This window comes from Dama dama, chromosome 19 (assembly GCF_033118175.1).
Source record: "Dama dama isolate Ldn47 chromosome 19, ASM3311817v1, whole genome shotgun sequence".
In the NCBI taxonomy this organism is placed as follows: Eukaryota; Metazoa; Chordata; class Mammalia; order Artiodactyla; family Cervidae; genus Dama; species Dama dama.
Genome location: NC_083699.1, coordinates 35,982,925 through 36,002,074, shown reverse-complemented (window position 1 = coordinate 36,002,074; position 19,150 = coordinate 35,982,925). Strand labels below are relative to the sequence as shown.

General features: G+C 34.4%; 1 protein-coding gene across 5 annotated transcripts in view; it reads right to left on the bottom strand.

Moving 5' to 3' along the window:
• Positions 1–207: 207 nt before the first annotated feature.
• Positions 208–19,150, bottom strand: part of KLHL24 (kelch like family member 24) — a 38,166-nt gene continuing 19,223 nt past the window's right edge. For 4 of the 5 annotated variants that reach the window (XM_061166674.1, XM_061166677.1, XM_061166676.1 and 1 more), the window contains 5 exons: positions 16,744–16,928; positions 15,797–15,915; positions 12,337–12,525; positions 11,117–11,305; positions 208–5,201 (listed from right to left, as the gene is read on the bottom strand). In XM_061166674.1, coding sequence (XP_061022657.1) covers positions 5,001–5,201; positions 11,117–11,305; positions 12,337–12,525; positions 15,797–15,915; positions 16,744–16,928 — 883 coding nt within the window. In that variant the 3' untranslated portion in view covers positions 208–5,000. Of the gene's footprint in view, positions 5,202–6,567; positions 10,226–11,116; positions 11,306–12,336; positions 12,526–15,796; positions 15,916–16,743; positions 16,929–19,150 lie in introns of those variants that run through there. The other variant, XM_061166678.1, reaches the window with a different exon arrangement.

Genomic DNA, 19,150 nt, shown 5'->3' with positions numbered 1-19,150 from the left:
ACAGTGCAAATGTGATGGATCACTTTCATAATTAAAAATTTAAAAAATCATAAAAAAAGCCACGATTTCCTCACATACAGTTTTCACTCTTTTGTTTGGCCTTCTAGTTACTTTGTGGACATACCAATAAATACATATATTAACTTGTAATTTCCCCCACTCCTTTTTCAAATGACCCCTTGAATATATTTAAGACATAACAACGAGTTTTTGGTAAATAAAATTTAATACAACTGTAGTCAAGTAATAATGGTTAAAAGACATTTTTTAATTAGATACAACTTTTTAAAAATTAAAGAAAAACTATGCATGAAGTATATTTTAGACGAGACATGAAAGTATTAGTGTGCCGCAACTGAACTGAAAACAAAGAAACACGGAGCGCTTTTTCACTGTGAAGACTGGAGCATCTGAAAGCAAATGACACCTGGCTGCCACAGGTCTGTACAAGCTGTAAAGCACTTTACGCTTTTGTTCAACTCTATAATTGTGTTGTCTTAGATAGCTCCAGAGACTTTCAACAATATTTAAATAAAGAAACCATGGGGTGGGTATTGGAGCAGGAAAGATTAAGAACTTGGATAAATGAAAGAGTCTGTAGAGGAAAAAACAAAAAATAGTACATAAGAATGGAGCAAAAATAAGTAGATTTACTTTTTTGACACTGGATGTAGACACTGCAAATGATGTTTTCAAGGATTTACTCGAGAGATTTTTTCTTACTGTCTTAAAAAGCAGCTTGGCATCAAACAAAAAACCTCCCCAAACATAGTAAAACTCCAAACACCCAACCACTTTCTTAACATTTTCCTTCCTGCCAAGCAACCACATAGCTGATGCTCATTAAACATTTTAAGAGCAATTTACAGGAAATAAGTATGGAACTTATCTAAGGTAAACTTTAGATTAAAAACAAAGTTGAAACAGAACTAGAGAACTTAAGGCACATAAGCAAATACAGATGCAGTTATTTTGAAAACATTAAAACAAATTCTTTTCTTTGGAACAATATATAAAATAAGTTACAACTACTGCTATTTAAAAAGATTTTTAATGATGATCTTTAGCACTAAGTAAATTTAATATCTAAGGCAATCACACAAATGTAAAACATCCATAAAAAACATTTAAAAAAAAGTATGAAGTATGTTGACAATGTCTCTGGAATTATCAGTTCACACTTTCGGCTCAAGTGGTTTCTGATACCTAGCATTAGATGTGACAATAAGTATAGCTAGCTAGTCAAACCTGTTGCCTTAAAGGCCAAATTGCCCCATTCTGGTTTCTTGGTATGGTGAATTTATTTAACTAAAAGGAATAATGGGGTGAGGTGATGTAAACCTAGCTTTCAATATAATGCACAGAAATTCTAATAAAGGCCAAAATTATGTTGAGGTTAACTGGTGTCTTGAGCTTAGGAAAATAAAGGCAGTCCACAGGAAGCCTTTAAGAGACATTATTTTATCACTTGGCACCACATAAATAGCAATTTCTTCTCTTTGAAAATATAGTCTGGAGTAGATGATGTCCTTTCCATGTATAAATCTCAAGAAACAAAAGGCACACACAAACAATTCAACCCTCTCTTTTCATGTATGGGTTCTCACAGCATTTCTTTTTAAAAAATCTATTGCCATATCCAGACAACAGGAAAAAAAACACACCTGGTTTGTATACTGACAAAAGTAGTATAATTGAACCTTTGTCTTTCCTGAGTTTCAAAAAGGGTATGACAGTAGAGATACATAAACAATTCATATTCACTAAGAGAAAATGTATCAGTCCACAAACATTTTCATCTAAATATAAAAAAATGAATGTTTAATTACCACCACGTGTGAAGCTCTTTTACCAAACTGAATTTACTCTAGAATTATGAACTGAAAGTTACTTAGATATGGCACTTTAAACATTCCAATTAGGCAAAAATGACAAGTTAATACCCTGAGTATTTACATCATTTTTTTAAACACCTGGTTTAAATGGAGTAAATGTTTCAGTCATCTAGGGAAAATAAAGGTTACTGAAGACCCAATAGGCTACCATTTCATACCTGTGCAGTAAAGTCAGTGGGAAGATTAGAGCAGAAGAGGAAGGTCTTTCTGTTGTAAAAATCAGACCACGTTATAGCTCACTCACATATAGGAACCACATGAAAAATGATTCAAGTTCATGAAAAAAAAAAAAAGTACATTTCTCTTGATCCACAAAACCTACTTTTGAATTCCCTTCCCACTGAGGTATCGATGGCTATGTTTACCAAACTTGTATCTCCCTCCAGTTTGTTTCCTGATCTTGTAAATTGTATGCATTATATAGATTCTGACTGTGTATGCATCATCATACTAGTATTCATCATATATTTTCGTATGTAAAAGAGCACTCTAGAGATGCCCAAATTAAAAAAAAAAAAAAACCAAAAACCAGAACTTCTCGAATTGAATTTAGTAAGATCAACTAATTTTTACTTTATGTTTGTTTCTCTGATCAGAAACCAGAAACTGCTAAAATTCTTGGTTTTTGTATATGTGTGTAGATTCAGCATACTATCTATCTACGTATATACATATATACTAACCCAAAGGCTTACATGAGCATCACAAACCAAAAGAAAATGTCAGCTATGTGATGACAGTATGAATATAATCTGACACCAATTCTGTTGATAAATCCCTTTTGATATACTAATTATACCCTAAAATTCTTCATTATTGTATCAATGCTGACCTCATTATTTATAAAAAATCAGTAAAGGAAGTGAAAGGAAATTAAAGTATCAATTGGGTAATTTTAAAAATTGTTAATTTCATAAGATTCAAGCTAAGTTCTTGGTGACCTACTTATGTAGTTGTAAATTATGTAGAGAAAAAATAAAAAAAATTGGCATAAGGTCCATGTTCAAACAAATTGTTTTATAGGATTTCATGTCAAATTTACTGTAATAAACACATGAATATTAAAAATAAACATATAACAAAATACAAGTAAATAGTTAATACTTACAAAAGTACTAAAATACAGGTTATACTGAGAAAGGCTTTTCTGTAAAAAGTGTCTGTATTTATGGATGGGCATAGCCTTACAAAATACACATGAAAATAACAAGTATCATTTGTATAGTCCTCAGCATTTACCAACACTTTTCTCATACATTATCTTACACACCACAAAGTATTTCTGAACTAAATAGGTTCCATAATCTACAAAGGGTATGATGCAGAAGTAGATGCTTACTCTAAAATTAAAATAAGTATCCCAATTGTATCTACTATTGTCTTTCAACTAAAATAGTAGAAAACTGGCTTCTGAATTGCTTTGATAATTATCACAAAAAGGTACATATCATTTCAAATTATGATTTGAAAAATAAAAATTCCCTAAAATTTGCTAAGTTTTTTAGAATTTTCCTCGGAATTCACAATCCAGCTCGGCATTAAAGTTGATATTGTATAGTGTATTTGAAATCTCTGTATCATTCTAAAATGGGAAAAAAAGAGTAAGTTTGTCAATGTTAGGTTTTTTGATTACTACTTTGGTTTTAACAAAAATCTGGTGACACTATAATTACATATTTGCATCATTTCTCCTATGGCAAGGAATATATAATTAAGATGTGAGACAACAATAATGCCTGGGAAGTTGAAATAGAGCAGGCTACCTGGAACATCCCTAAAATACTGTAAATTGTATCTGTCTACCCAGGAATAACAATAATCACTTATGCTGTAGTTCCTGCCATCCCATTTGCCTTAGAAAAAAAAATTTCACACTCTTCTCTGAAAACTAGTAAGCTTTATAAACTGGAGTTGAAACATCTAGACAAAGGCAATTTGATGTAGAGAAGCATGAGAATGTTGTTCAATATTTCACACAATGGGTACCAAATGAAGATTTATCTTAGAAAACTGCTACTACTATTGTTAGTTTCTTCAGATAGTTAACTTTAAAAGAAATATGGACCCACTGAGATAGGTGGTCCCTGCTTTATCCTTTAAGGGCAGCTTAACAGTAGAGACTCCCAGGATTTTTAGCTGTTCACACGAAAACAGGATAACCAGGAAGAGGTCCTCACCCAAAGCACCATTCCAATGAGGTCAAACCCTACTGGGCTAGGGAGAAAATCTGTCCCTGTTTTTACAAGATAATATTGCAAAGTAGATTTCAGCTCTTCTGCCAGGTTTAAGAAAAGGCGCTTCCCTTAGAGGATTTAGAGATGATACATAAATACTTTTGAGAGCCACAGTGGGTCATTTTTCCTTCAAGAGTCTTAAGATAACTTTTTCTTAGGAATTAATCTGTAATTTTAATCCCCATTTTAGGGGGACTTGCTTTTGTTTCTTCTCCCCAAAATATCTTTAATATAAGAAAGCAATTCTAAGAATGAAGTCACAATAACTTAGTATTTTCTGATACTCAGATCATTGCCATTACTGTTTTTATCAATTACAGAAAAAAAACCCATAATAAAGTTAATCAATTTGGATGTATTTTTTAGTGAAAAAGATTTTTAAAACTGTTTTTCCCTCCTTAGAATGATTCTAAGCAGTATATGCTTTGACCTAAATGAAAACTTGTCATGCAATTTTCTACATATATATACACACACATACACACTTATGTGACAAAATAAGGAATAAACAGTCTTGCAGATAAACATACATAAATGAAGAGACCATTCACCAATTCCTAAACGGTATGCAGGCAAGCATTATTTCCTACGCCACATAGGCTTTTTTTTTTTTTAAACAAATACAAAGGTACACTCTCAGAGCCCAAGCAAAGACCACTATTACCTTCAAAACAAAAATTTTTTTTCCCCAATTACAGAAAAGGCTTTATTACAGTTTAAAAGATTGGTATTTGGGGGAGAAAGGCACGACAATTATTATTTTTGTCTTTTTGTGCATATGGCATAAGGAGATAAACCAAGTTCCCACTCTGGAGTTTTTAAAACCTGTCATCTTGGATTGCTGTGGCTTTCTGGGTGAGGTACGCTGGCGTCAGAGCTTGAAACATTTCTCATTGTATCTGTGAATAGTCACACAGCCGTGATAGGACACTGGCCTGGGCATCGCAGCTACCCCTGTGATGATACTTGTGGCAGGATCATAACAGAGAATAGTGTCTGTAGCTTCTCCATTTTCCCGTCTTCCACCCAGGATGTATATTTTACCATTACATACAGACATACCACAGTTTTCCTGTTGAACCAAATTAAAAAAAAAAAAAAATTAACTGTTGACCTTCAGGACTTTGGCAGCAAACGGAAAAGTAAAATTAGACATGCTCTGACACAGTCAAAAGGGAGACGAGAAATAAGCTCCCTTTTGCCCAACTCCTGCTCTGTGTGAAAACTAGATAAAAGTGCATGGGTGCAGCCTTAAAACAGAATACATCTCAGTAACTGGGATCAAGGTATGGGCAGTAAACCGGGGGTTGTGGCCGAGAAAAGGGTTTTAGTTAACTTAATGGTAGTTCAACAAAAATATCCTTGAAGAGTTGCTTCTCCTATATTATAGGACAGCCCTTTACTATAAAAAGTGTCTATTACATGATCAAGGGATAGGAACATTATTAGTTATATGGGACTACCCTCAAGTTGAATGAATGAATGAGAGAGTTATAACCAGATTAAGAAAGCACTGTTACTAGGTGCCTTGGTTGGGGTACAGAAACTCCCCAAATAACATTTTATAGTTAACTTTCTATACAATGATATTCTTAGCTAAATTTACTCTTATCTATCATAGTATATATTTTGCAAGGATGAGTGATTCTTTAAAGAAAGAAATTACACTAAAACTGTCTCATTATTGCATAAATATGTTTATGCTGCAGGTCAATTATTCTTCTATTTAAATTTCACATTAATTCAGACAGTTATTGCATATTATTATCCTGCTTCTACATAACCAACAATGGATAGGTTCTACCAATGAGTACAAAAAACATTTTTACTTGATCAGATTTGCTATATATAAATTTCACTCTTGTAGAAAAAATTAAATCTCGGTGGATTTATATAATAGAGGATAGTATTTTGGGGTCTAGAAGAATAAGTGAGTACTTAAAAATGCCTACATTAGAGTTTATATACACCCAGAATGACTTGGCCCATTATTACTAGTGAATGACAAACTTTTATGTAGAATACCACCTATGAATTGTATCAATGATGTGCCAAACTGTAACACTTTTCATCTAAAGCACAATGAGCTCATTCTTTAAATTCTGAAAGTTCTAAATACCACAAAAAACGATATCCTTAGTTTTCAAGTACAAGCTGGCTTGCACTACTGAACTTTAGAGTCATTTGGATGATGATTCTTAAACTATAAAATTATAGGATATTGTTATTAACATCATTTCTTAAATAGTGCTCAATTAATTTAAACAAGCAATCTTCAAAAGTGGTATTCACTTTTATCAGGAAATGACTTGCATAGTAGTTTATTTCACTCTATGATAGTCTCAAGAGTAATGGCAGCTAGTAATAAAAATAACTTAGCACATGAAGTTTTAAATGTTATTTTTCATGACTTAAATGAAACACAATTTTAATATTGTAAAACATACTTCTCTTTATTTTAAAATAATGCTTAACCATTAAAATGCCAACAATAAAGAAAAAGAATCAGATTTCTTTTCATTTATTATTCTAAACTTTAACGACATTTTTAAATACCTAGTCCACTGAAGAAGGCTAAAAAAATACTTCGTCAGCCAGTAAAAAAATTTCACAATTAAAAAAATATGTTCCTGATGAAAATTAAAAAGCAAAATATGTTTATAATATCAAGTTGTGGCTTTTAGGAATTATGCAATGTCAAAAGGCATGAAAATAGCGAGGTACAGCAGGGAAAAATGCTGGGTCCATTATGACCGCACAAAAAGAGTTCATTTTTTCAGCTCTTTTTTGGTCATTCAATATTCTAAGCACTTTAAAACTATAACTTTGACTCAAATAGCTTTCTACCATGAAATTGGCAGATTTCATGAAATAGTTGATTTATCATTTTTCATTTGATTAGTATTAAAAGGGTAGGCAGACTCACAGATGGTTCAAAAATTGTCTATCAATAATACATACATAGATACATTTAGAAGTACTGGTTTTAAGAATGGCCCAGGGGAAAAAGATAATACCAGAAATCTCAGTATTTTTTGTTTCAAGAGATTTGACATACTAGACTTAAGACTTCAATATAGATTTAATATACTTCTGATCTAAATGTTCCTTGAAATTTCTGAAGTCAATATCAGGCACTGTCTAATTAAGGAAAATGTGCCATATATGTCCTCTTGTTTTTCCTTAATTTTATCGCAATCATTTAAAGACATATTCTTTAGTATATTATCATATGTGAAATAGATTGCCAATCCAGGTTCTATGCATGATACAGGGTGCTCAGGGCTGGTGCACTAGGATGACCCAGAGGGATGGGATGGGGAGGGAGGTGGGAGGGAGGTTCAGGATGGGGAACACATGTACACCCATGGCTGATTCATGTGAATGTATGGCAAAAACCACCACAATATTGTAAAGTAATTAGCCTCCAATTAAAAATATATATATTCTTTATATGCCCTGTGTTATGCTAGATGCTGGCAATTATCTTCCTAACCTCTGCTATTGTTTTGTATAGTACAGTCAACTTCTCAGTGAATAGCAGCTCTTAGTGAAAATGCACTATACTGAAAAATAGTCACTGTAATAAACCAATAAAAAACAACTTTGGTTAAAAAATTTAGAAGCTAAGTGTAAACACCTGTCATACAGCTGAATGTGACCATAACAAGGGTTCTTCTGTGGCAGGGCACATTCTCACCTGTCTCTTGTAGGAGGACAATGAACTAGACAATTGCAGTTCATTTTACTTAAATGTGATAGATAAGAGGGACAGAAGACTATGTTCCCTTTGTACCATGAAGCTGAAGATCCTATTATGTCCCTTTCATCAACTGAGGCAATGTTACTCTGAATACCTTACTAACTGGAGACCATACTTCAATGTCAACAACTTCAGAAAAATGGTGTTATACCCAAACCCTAGTCATTATCCTTACAGTCTATATATCTTACTTTGTATATAAAATTGTCTTAACATTAGGACCCTCTGTTACTTCACTATTTGTTTACTTATTCAATAAATATTTACTAATAAAGGTTAAGTATAGTGACAGATCAGAAAGAAAAGACATTAATTCTGAACAGGGCAATCTCAGCTTGTTTTAAGTATGAAGTGGTCCTTGAAAGACAAGTAGAGAAGGTAGAAAAGGCATTAAAGGCTAAGCGGACAGAATGAATGAAGGCAAGAACACATACCATCTGGATAGCAAATGCAAGCAACAGATACTAGTGGTAAAGTGTGTTAGAAAAGCAAGACATTAGAGAAAGAAACTGTAATTAGAAAATACTGTTTTAGTGTAGGTAAGAGCTGATGAGAACCTGAACAAAAGCAGGAACAACACGAACAGAAAATGGCAGAAGCTCAAGAACACAGAGCTGATACGATGGGTTGATTCAATTTAAGAGAAAGTAAGAAAAGTTTTAAAAATTAAGTTTGGTCTCTGCCCCCAGTTCCTGATGTAGCTCCTAAATCCCCTGGAATGTTCTAGTTGATGAGAGTGTTTTTTGTTTTAACAAAGTGACACTTGGTGGACTCCTAGATGAGGGGTGGTTAACAGAGAGATCAAGCCATCATTAGCAGCTTGAAAAGGGTTTCTCCCCAACCCTCCCTTCTCTGGAGAGGGGAGAAGGGCTAGACATTGATTTATAATTGATCATGTATAGACGATAAAGCCTCCATAAAACCCCCAAAGTTAGGATGTGGAGAGCTTCTAGGTTGGTAAACACATCCATGTGCTAGGAGGATGGAGCACCACAAATCCATGAGGACAGAAAGTTCTGTGCTTGGGATCCTTCCAGACCTGACTGTGGGTACCTCTTTACCTGGCTGTTCATCTATGTCCTTTGTAATAACCTGTAAATATAAATGTTTTCCTGAGAAAATTACTGAACTTGTGGCGGGGACTGTGAAAACCTTGATTTATAGGTTTTTTTATTTCAATTTATTGATTGATCAGAAGTACTGGTGACAACCTGAGATTTGTGACTAGCATCTGCAGCAGTGGCAGTCTTATGGGACTGAGTCCTTAAAATCTGAAGCTAACTTCAGGTTGTGTCAGATCTGAATTGAACTGTAAGACACCAGTTGGAGATGGAGAGTTGATTGGTGTGGGAATAAACTCACATATCTGGTGTCAGAAGTGTTGTGAATAAGAGAGAAACAGAGTTTTTCCATTCACTAGGTTGTTTGAAACAGAAAAAGTAAGCTTGGGGAAGAAGGTGAATTCTGTTTGGAGTGTTCAGTGCAGTTCAGTTCAGTTCAGTCGCTCCGTCGTGTCTGACTCTTTGCGACCCCATGAATTGCAGCATGCCAGGCCTCCCTGTCCATCACTAACTCCCGGAGTTTACTCAAACTCAACTCCATCGAGTCAGTGATGCCATCCAGCCATCTCATCCTCTGTCGTCCCCTTCTCCTCCTGCCCCCAATCCCTCCCAGCATCAGGATCTTTTCCAATGAGTCAACTCTTCACATGAGGTGGCCAAAATACTGGAGTTTCAGCTTCGGCATCAGTCCTTCCAATGAACACCCAGAACTGATCTCCTTTAGGATGGACTGGTTGGATCTCCTTGCAGTCTAAGGGACTCTCAAGAGTCTTCTCCAACACCACAGTTCAAAAGCATAAATTTTTCGGTGCTCAGCTTTCTTCACAGTCCAACTCTCACATCCATACATGACCACTGGAAAAAACCATAGTCTTGACTAGATGGACCTTTGTTGGCAAAGTAATGTCTCTGCTTTTTAATATGCTGTCTAGGTTGGTCATAACTTTCCTTCCAAGGAGTAAGCGTCTTATAATTTCATGGCTGCAATCACCATCTGTAGTTTTGGAGCCCAAAAAAGTAAAGTCTGACACTGTTTCCATTGTTTCCCCATCTATTTCCCATGAAGTGATGGGACCGGATGCAATGATCATGTGAGCTTTAAGCCAACTTTTTCACTCTCCTCTTTCACTTTCATTAAGAGCGTTTTTAGTTCCTCTTCACTTTCTGCCATAAGGGTGGTGTCATCCGCATATCTGAGGTTATTGATATTTCTCCCGGCAATCTTGATTCCAGCTTGTGCTTCTTCCAGCCCAGCATTTCTCATGATGTACTCTGCATATAAGTTAAATAAGCAGAGTGATAATATACAGCCTTGACGTACTCCTTTTCCTATCTGGAACCAGTCTGTGTTTGAAGTCTTAGAACATATCAAATAGGCAGCTGGAAATTTGAGTCTGGAGTACAGGAAAGAGGCTTTAATGGAGGATAAGATTTGAAGTCATCAGTACTGAGCAGGAATGGAGTATAAACTGGGAAAAAGGCAAGGAAAAGAGGCTCAGGCAATACCCACATTTAGGGGTTGGGTGAAAAAACCCAAGAGAACATGAATGAGACTCAGAAAATTATTAGTAACAACCTTTGTGGGTACAACACCTCAAAAGTGGTATGGGTTGAGCCAGATTTCCAGCATCAGGACCAACAAACGTTTTGATGGTGGAAGAAAGGAGGGGAGAAGTATGAACTAAAAGGCCAAGGGAAGGCCTTTTTGGGGTGGGGGTAGAGGCAGAGTACAAGTACAAATGCAGTGTGAATGAAAGAGAACCAAGTATAATAATTTTCTTTGTAACAAAAAAACATGTTACCTAGTTTCTAACGCAGAAGCAAAGAAACCAGTTTGGGAGCATTTCTTCTCTTTTGAAATGTACAAGAGAAACGGATAAGAACTGGAGTAGGAGTCTGATAAAGGTCAAGAGGGAAAAAAACCCAACAGACCAAGTACAATACCTACTTTACCACGGGACAGTAAAAAGTTATTTCAATAATCCATTCCTTGGAAGGAGTTCAAAACAAGTACACCATATGCTATTATGTGGAACTTTCAAAGAACTGTGAAATAATCCAAGTGTACATGAAATACAGTCTGAAGTTACTATATATTCATACTCGTACTGTACTCGGTCTCTCCTACACTGATTTTTCTTTTGGCCCATTTTATGCTATTACCTGTCGGCTGAATGTATTCTGTACATGCATCCAGTAATCTTCAACTGGATCATAACAGTATATTGCCTTGGTCAGTCCACCAGCAACATATATCAGGTTGTTTAAGGATACGGCTGTTATACACCTTTTGGCAATAGGAATAGCTGCACGAAGTAGCCAAGAATTGGTTTCTGGATCATAGGATTGAACCTAATAATATACAGAAATATTTAATTAAAATTTCTCAACAAGAATGCAAATTTACTTAATAAAATTTTGCCAATATACAAAAACGTGATTAAAATAAAATTCCATTAACTCATAGAATTAAGGGAGGCTGGCTTGAGAATGAAATATCTGAATTATCAAGCAGAACAGAGTGACAAACACACACAGATTGTTTCTCGGATGAATGGCTACCAGATTTGCTTTGTTCCCATTAAAATTAACAGTCTAGATTTTAAAAAATTCTGTTACAGAGGATAAGTATGCCTCAGTTTGAATACAATTTCTTTACATATTTAGGGAGTCCTTTCTTCAAAAGAATACAAGCAAACCTCAATTTACTATACTTTGAGTTATCACAAGTTCTGAATTAATGAATTCTAAATATGTAACATTTGACATATTAAAATTTGAGAAAAAATTTATTGATTGACAAAATTTAGTAAACTATTGTTAAATGAATCAGGCATTAGATACTTGTCTCCAGAATAAACGGTATTTTCAGAGCTGTCAGTATGGCACATGTTCTATCGTCCCAGGAATTTAATGAACTGCAGCAGCTTTGAGCCATCCTATGTTTAGAGAGGTTTTCTTCCCTTATCTTTGTTCTAAAGAATATTTTCAAAGTACACAGAAAATGACCCATTTGAAAGCAGCATAATTGGTTACTGTCTCACCCTTTGCTAGTTCACTTACAACTATATTCTGAACAAATAATTTTTTTATTCTGTAAACCATACTAGTAAAAGGTTTTAAAATGGTTTATTTAGTACAAGATCTCAAATTTGAGAATAGTCTCATCTCAAAAAGATCAAAGCATACTTTTAACAGAAAAATGTTAGATATATTATGATTTCATTTTAGTTACCTGAAACTCAAATGTTTTTCTCCCAAAGTACCAGACAATTTTTAAAAGGCCCTTCACACTAAGGGACCAAACTACCTACTTGTTAGGCCATTTTTATTTCTCTTCTTGTGTATATCAGTGGTTATTTCTGTAAGAAAACATGGCTTACCTTATCAGAACAAGTATTATCATCAGGTCCTCCACCAATCACAAATAATTTGCCTACACAGCTGGTCACGGCAGGAGAACTTACTGCTTCCTTAAGGGGAGCAACTTCAGTCCATCGATTTGAAAAGGAATCATAACATTCTACGCTGCTAAGTCTGTTTTGCCCATCATAGCCTCCAACAACATATACCTACATGTAAAATACATGGAAAAAATCTTAATTATCAAAAGTTTGAGTTTTTAACTAGTTGGCTAAAGAAAAGGGACCTCTTCCCTTTAAAAGTTCCTTGTAACTGTAACTGCAGTATATTTAGCTCTGTTTCTGGACCTGTTAAAAAAAATTATCATCCTCTCACTACCACCAAGGAGATATTTTAGACTTTTTTTTTTCATAATAGCCCCCTCCAACGAAATTTTTAATACCACAGATATATTGTGTATCTGTTTACATACTATATGTATATCTCCGCATTATGCACAAAAGGACATGTATAGCTTGAAGTAAGAAGCAATCTTCATCCCATTAGCAGCATTGAGAATTACAGGATTTAGCACAAATGCTCATATTTACGTATGGTGAATATTTGAATATTATAAAGCTAGAATAAAGCTCTAAAATAGAATAAAGCTAGAAACTAAAATACTAGTTAAGGATTACTAGACTGTGAGATCTTTGAAGGCAGGGCCTATCTTGTTCTTTAATTTAGTTCCTATAATGCCTAGAAAAGTACCTGGCACATAATGAACTCTAGACTGTATATTTCAAAGAGCTTTCATATACATTTTCTTTTCACAAATATGAGGAAGTAGGACAAGTGAACAATCAACAGGCCATTTATTAAATCAGCTACATGCAGAATAATCCATTAAGCATCATGAGATATACAAGAAATCTTTAATCTATAGAAGCTCTCCAGTTTAACATCTACAATTCTTTTAATGAACAATTATCAACTTTTCTCTGCATCTATATCTAACTAACTATTAAGTTCAACTGAGCCTTCTTTCATAGCATCTCTCACATCTGTCCCTTCCTTTTGTTTTCCATTGCCACTATCCTTCCTCACGGTCCGAATCATTTCATACCTCACAATCTTCTCCTGGTCTCCACTCTTGTACTCTCTAAACCATATAGTAATCTTCCTAAAATATCTCATCAACTCCTTTTACTAGTCTAACAATGAATGCCAAATGGTCAAGGCCAAACTTTATATTTACACATTGTCATTCAAGTATGTCCACAATCTATCTTTCTGTACTCTTGCAAATTTCCTTAGCAGCCAATGTTACTTCAATTTTGCATTTCTCACATTTAAAATGATCTGTTGGTGGGTCTGTTCTCCCAACACCACATAGCCCAGAGAGGTTAGGTAACCTATTCAAGGTCATGCAGCTATGGAAGGGGTACGGAAAGTGAGGTATTACTTAAGGGCACAGCTTTGTCAGGAGAGGTAGAGTCCACATTGGCTCTGCCACTGCACATAAGACCTTGCCTGGGCAGTTTATCTATACTCTCAAACTCTGTCTTAATTTCCTCAACCTAAAAATGTATACAGTAATAGTACCTATCACATAATTTTGAGGGTTAAACTTTAATACTACACTACATGCATAAACTAAAAATATATGCTATAAGCCTCAAGATAAAAGGCTCCTAGATTGTGAAAATCTGAGCTTTTGCCCCTGCTTTCTCACTTTCTGTGCAACCTTGAGCAAATGACTCCATCTCTCTGGATTTAGTTTCTTCATAAATTGAAAAAGTTACATTAAATATTTTCTAAGATTGCTTCTTGCTCTAAGATACTATATTACAAACCATCCAATGTTTCCTTAACAGAAAACATTTATGCTTTAAATAACTTTATAGGTTTGAATTCAGCCTTGAATGTAATTTTTAGGATAACTGTTTTCCATCAATTGAGCACTTGCTGTGGAAGGACAGAAGGAACCCTTTTATTTTTTGAATTAGTGCTTCTAAGTTTTCGGTAACTTCAAGTCAAGTATATTAATATTTATCAAGTAAATTTGTGTTCATCAATCCATAAATGATGTTTGGAACATCAATCATTTTCATATGCTTTTCTATGTTCAGAATAAAGAATTATAATGTTTTTAGTCTGACCTCATCTCTTTCAACCCCTTAATTATTTCACCGGCCCCTTTTATGCTGTCATTCTTGATGTACAGCTACCAAAACTATATTAACAAACCAGTGGTTTTAGAAAATATTGTTAGTATTTTATTTCCATTACACCTACCTTAAGGTCCTCATTATTTCACTAGTTTTGTCAGTGGCAGCAGCACACTAGATCAGTACGTTAGGAATTAACAGTAGCTTTCAAACTGCACTTTGAGAAGCTCTGCACTACACAGTTTTTAAGAAGCTTTTGTGGGGAGATAAGAGGGAAGGAATGAGAACTGATAGGTGGCTGAGTGGGAAGGGTTCCTGGCATCATCTCTGTTCCAACTAGAGCAGTTCTGCTTTCTCATTGGTGGCTCTAAAATGCCTTCATGAGAGGGCTTAAGAGGTAGCAATCATTTTAGTAGAGGGTAATAGGGGACCAATAAAAAAGGTATGTGTGATATATTCAGTTTCTTGTGATAACCTATAATGGAATATAATCAGCAAACAAATAAACCCCTAAAGCATAAATCACTGTGCTATATACTTGAAATTAACACAATACTGTAAATCAACCACACTTCAAAAAAAAACATGCAAGCCAAGTATGTTGGTTTTGCTTAGACTGCTCAGCAATCTGAAGTGGCTTTGGAGGAGCTGATAGAGATGGAGGCAGGAAAAGAATCCAAGTGAGCCCTTGGTACACAGCTGTATTTTTATCTGCTTTGTGTAACAGCTTTTTATATTAATTTAACTTGAAAAAACTGGTTGTAGTTGCCACTAGTCTACTGGTGATTCTCAAGTTCCTAAGGACAGTGAATGGTCCAGAATCAGATTATATGTTTTTTATATTTATTAGCTGCAGTCAGTAGTAAGTTTGCTTTAAAATAAGCTGGTGAGTTTATCTTAACACTTATTTGCTTTGTCCTTACTTGTACAAATAATAAAGATAAAATAATATGACTCTAGATAAATGTATCTTGGCCTGAATGCCAAAGTCAGTAAAAGGAAAAAAGACTGCTTGGATTAGACACTAGCCTGTTTTTGTACTTAATGTACTCCTTTATTTTCCAGTGCTTCTCAGGCATTTAGAAACCAATGGTGCATGAGAAAAGAAATGTGCTGCACTGCTACGAATTCCAAGTTGGGAGAACAAAATATCCATTCAAAAGTACAGTGTCAAATTGTTTATATCTTCATTTTATGTACTGAGGTTAGAAATGAAAGGAAATATAAGCTGAGTCCAAAATACCCAGAGGGTGAGTAAAATGAAGGATTCATCTGTGGTATTTATTCTGGAAAGGTACCAGCAATAATAACAAAAAGTGGTTTCTCTTACTTTACCAAGGAGGACAGCCATTTTGTGACGCCATCTGCCTTTATTTAGAGAAGCAACTCTGATCCAAATGTTTAACTGTGAGTTATAAATCCAGACATCACGTCCATTGATTCTTCCACCTATAAATGCAAAACATTGCACACACACTAACAAGTATATCACCGAGGGATCTATGCCAAAGGCATAAATAATGAAAACACTGAAATATTTACCCAGGCCAAGAATTTGAGGATTCAGTTCAATAAATGAAACAAAGACCCTCTTAAAACTTCAAATGGAAATATATCACAGAGCAGATTTAACCTTGTCCATTGTTATTTTGATAAATAATCACTACATGCCCCAAATAATAAAATGCATGATATGAATCTTACTATTCTAATTTTAATGTAGAATAGCAGAATTTTACAATTCTACTTTGGGGAGAATAAACTTTGGGGAGAATTTCAGAAAACATGGGTGGATGAGAGATGCTTAACTCTGAGTACTCTTTACTTTATATACTTTACTGTGTTCCTTAAACAAGTTATAAAAACTGTACATATTCTATATGCATTTGAGAGAATTTAAAACATAATATGGCCTACTGTACAGTGCAGGATACTATAGTCAATATCCTATGATAAATTATAATGGAAAAGAATATGAAAAATAATATACATGTATAACTGAATCACTTTGTTGTTCAGTAGAAATTAATAACATAAATTGAAAAAAATATGATATGGTTAAAGACATTTTCTGGTGAATCTTTTTTAAGTCATTCTAAATTATCTTGTGCCTATTTTTAAGAACAATAAGCCAGTTTCAGTTTTATTTGTTGTATAATATGATCTGATTAAAGTGGGCATCTCTACTTTCACTCTTTTTTTTTGAGACACTGTCATGGTTTAAAATGGCCAAGCTGTGATTAAATTAAAAGTAGCTACGTAATAATTCTTTATTACCTGAAACAAGAATGTCATTCCTTAGAGCACAGACTGCATACTCTGATTTGGTAAATTCGGGAAGTTTAGCCAAAGACTTCCACTCTCCTGTCACAGGGTCGTAACACTCAGTGTATGGAAGATTAAATCCTCCAACTCGTTCACAGCCTCCAACGACAACTATCACCTCAGAAAAGCCAGTTGACCTAAAATAATTATTATAAAGATGCATAAATAATAAAACACATTTGATTGTTTAAATTCCTAAAAGCATACTGTTGTCATAAAAAAAAGTGGAACATTATTATAAAGAGTTAAGTTTATTTTCTGAGTATGTGCCAACCAGTATGTGCTACCAATTATTTACTCTGAGAACATTTATAAGGGGTTTAGTAACATAATCTTTTCACAGAAAACTTCTATGAAAAGATGGGTATTTTTTCTATGAGTTTTACCTTAAAAGTTGAAAAGCAGTCCAAAGATTATACCTAACTCAACTGGAACCCTGGTAATACTTTCAAATGGGATTTTAACAGCAATTCAGATAAGCATAACCACACAAGATAAGACAATGCACTTTTGTAAGTGCAGGAAAATGGTGCTTTTTCATCAGATTGCTAGTTCTAAAAAGACAAATTCACAGAACAATTTAAGTATCCTTTAGAGGAATACATGTATTTGTTCAGATATCATTTTGAAAAATAATTTTTTTTTTTTTTACCACACTACACGGCTTTCAGAATCTTAGTTCCCTGACCAGGGATTGAATCCATGCCCTCAGCCGTCAAAGTGCAGAGTCCTAACCACTGGACTGCCAGGAATTCCCTAAAAATATTATTTTTAAGCTTAAGTAAAGTAAGGTAATCCAACTCAAAAGGCTGGGTGGTCTCCAAAGATGTTAACAGAGTTTATAATAAAGAATGCTACAGGAAAAAGGCAAGATGAAAAATTGTACAGAAAGTCTGATCAATACTATGTAATTAATGTGTCTGGAGAGATCACAGCAAAGTGCTAATAATGGTTTTCTCTGGATTGTGTGGCTTCCTCCTTTATATCAACACAAATTTTCAAAACAGTAATGAGCATGGGCTACTTTTAGAGTGGAAAAGACAACTTTTAAGTGCACTAAGGGAATCCTGAGGTTTACGTTAATTACAAGCTTCTTTTACTTTGTAGTTTAAACTTAAGATAGAGACAGGAAAAACTAGCCAAGCTTTTTCTTTTTGTTCATAAGGCTCATGGAAATAAAAAGTCTGGTAATTACATTTCATGGCTGCTACAATGTTAAATCTCACAAACAAAAATGTTTACAATCCCTCTTCTCTTACTTACATGAAAGGAAAAAAGATCAGGTTAAAACACTTATTAGTAGTTTTAGTCAGTGTGATGTTTTACAATTTCACTAGGAAAAAAAACAGAATTAAGCAGCATTGGTATATCCCTTTGATAGAGCTGCTATATTCTAGCTATACTTACTTGCAGTTATTTCAACTAACATTCACCTAGTCAGTCCATGCCAGGCATACTTTTTCCATTATAAAATCAGAAATAAATATCATAGAAAAGAATTCTGTCCACAGATGCAATAAAAATTATTTTAAGAACCCAGCAAATAATATAACCCTAATCTAGTATATAGTAAAATATTATCAGAAGGACTCAAATACTGTCAATAATATTTACTATTTTCCAAATAATTCCAAAATGAAAATATTAAAAGTAAATAGTAGATAGCACCAGTCACTTAGTAGTATAACTAATGACCAATTTATCCTTCTTTCCATATTAGTATTATTTCCTTAAATCTTACTTAAAATACTTCTAAGACAAACCCATGTGATAATCCTCAAAGTCTTACCTATTGTTTGAGCAAAACAAAAACTGCTAAATATTGTTACTGGGGTTGAGTCACTCCTAATAGTTTTAATACAAAATTAAGGTAACTTTGATAGAATTTTGTTTTATACTTTCTTTGGATTTCTCAGGTGGCACTAGTGGCAAAGAACCCGCCTACCAATGCAGGAGATATAAGAGACATGGGTTCAATCCCAGGGCTGGAAATATCCCCCAGAGGAGGGCATGTCAATCCACTCTAGTATTCTTGCCTGGAGAATCCCATGGACAGAGGAGCCTGGAGGGCTACAGTCCATAGGGTCGCAAAGAGTCCGACATGACTGAAGAGACTGAGCATGCACATATAGCATTTTACTTGTTTTATACTTTCCCTTTTCTTGAATTTGCTTGGTCTTCCAAGACTTCTTAGCCCAATAAACATACATTGTCTGTTTTGCACCTTGGGACAAGAAGAGAAAACAGCACAAAAAGCTAATGGCTAAAACATTTAGTCTTACTAAATAAAGGATTATTTCAGTGACTGTGTGTATTTATCTGAAAGGATCAGCAAACTAGTAGTTTTGCCTAACTGAAG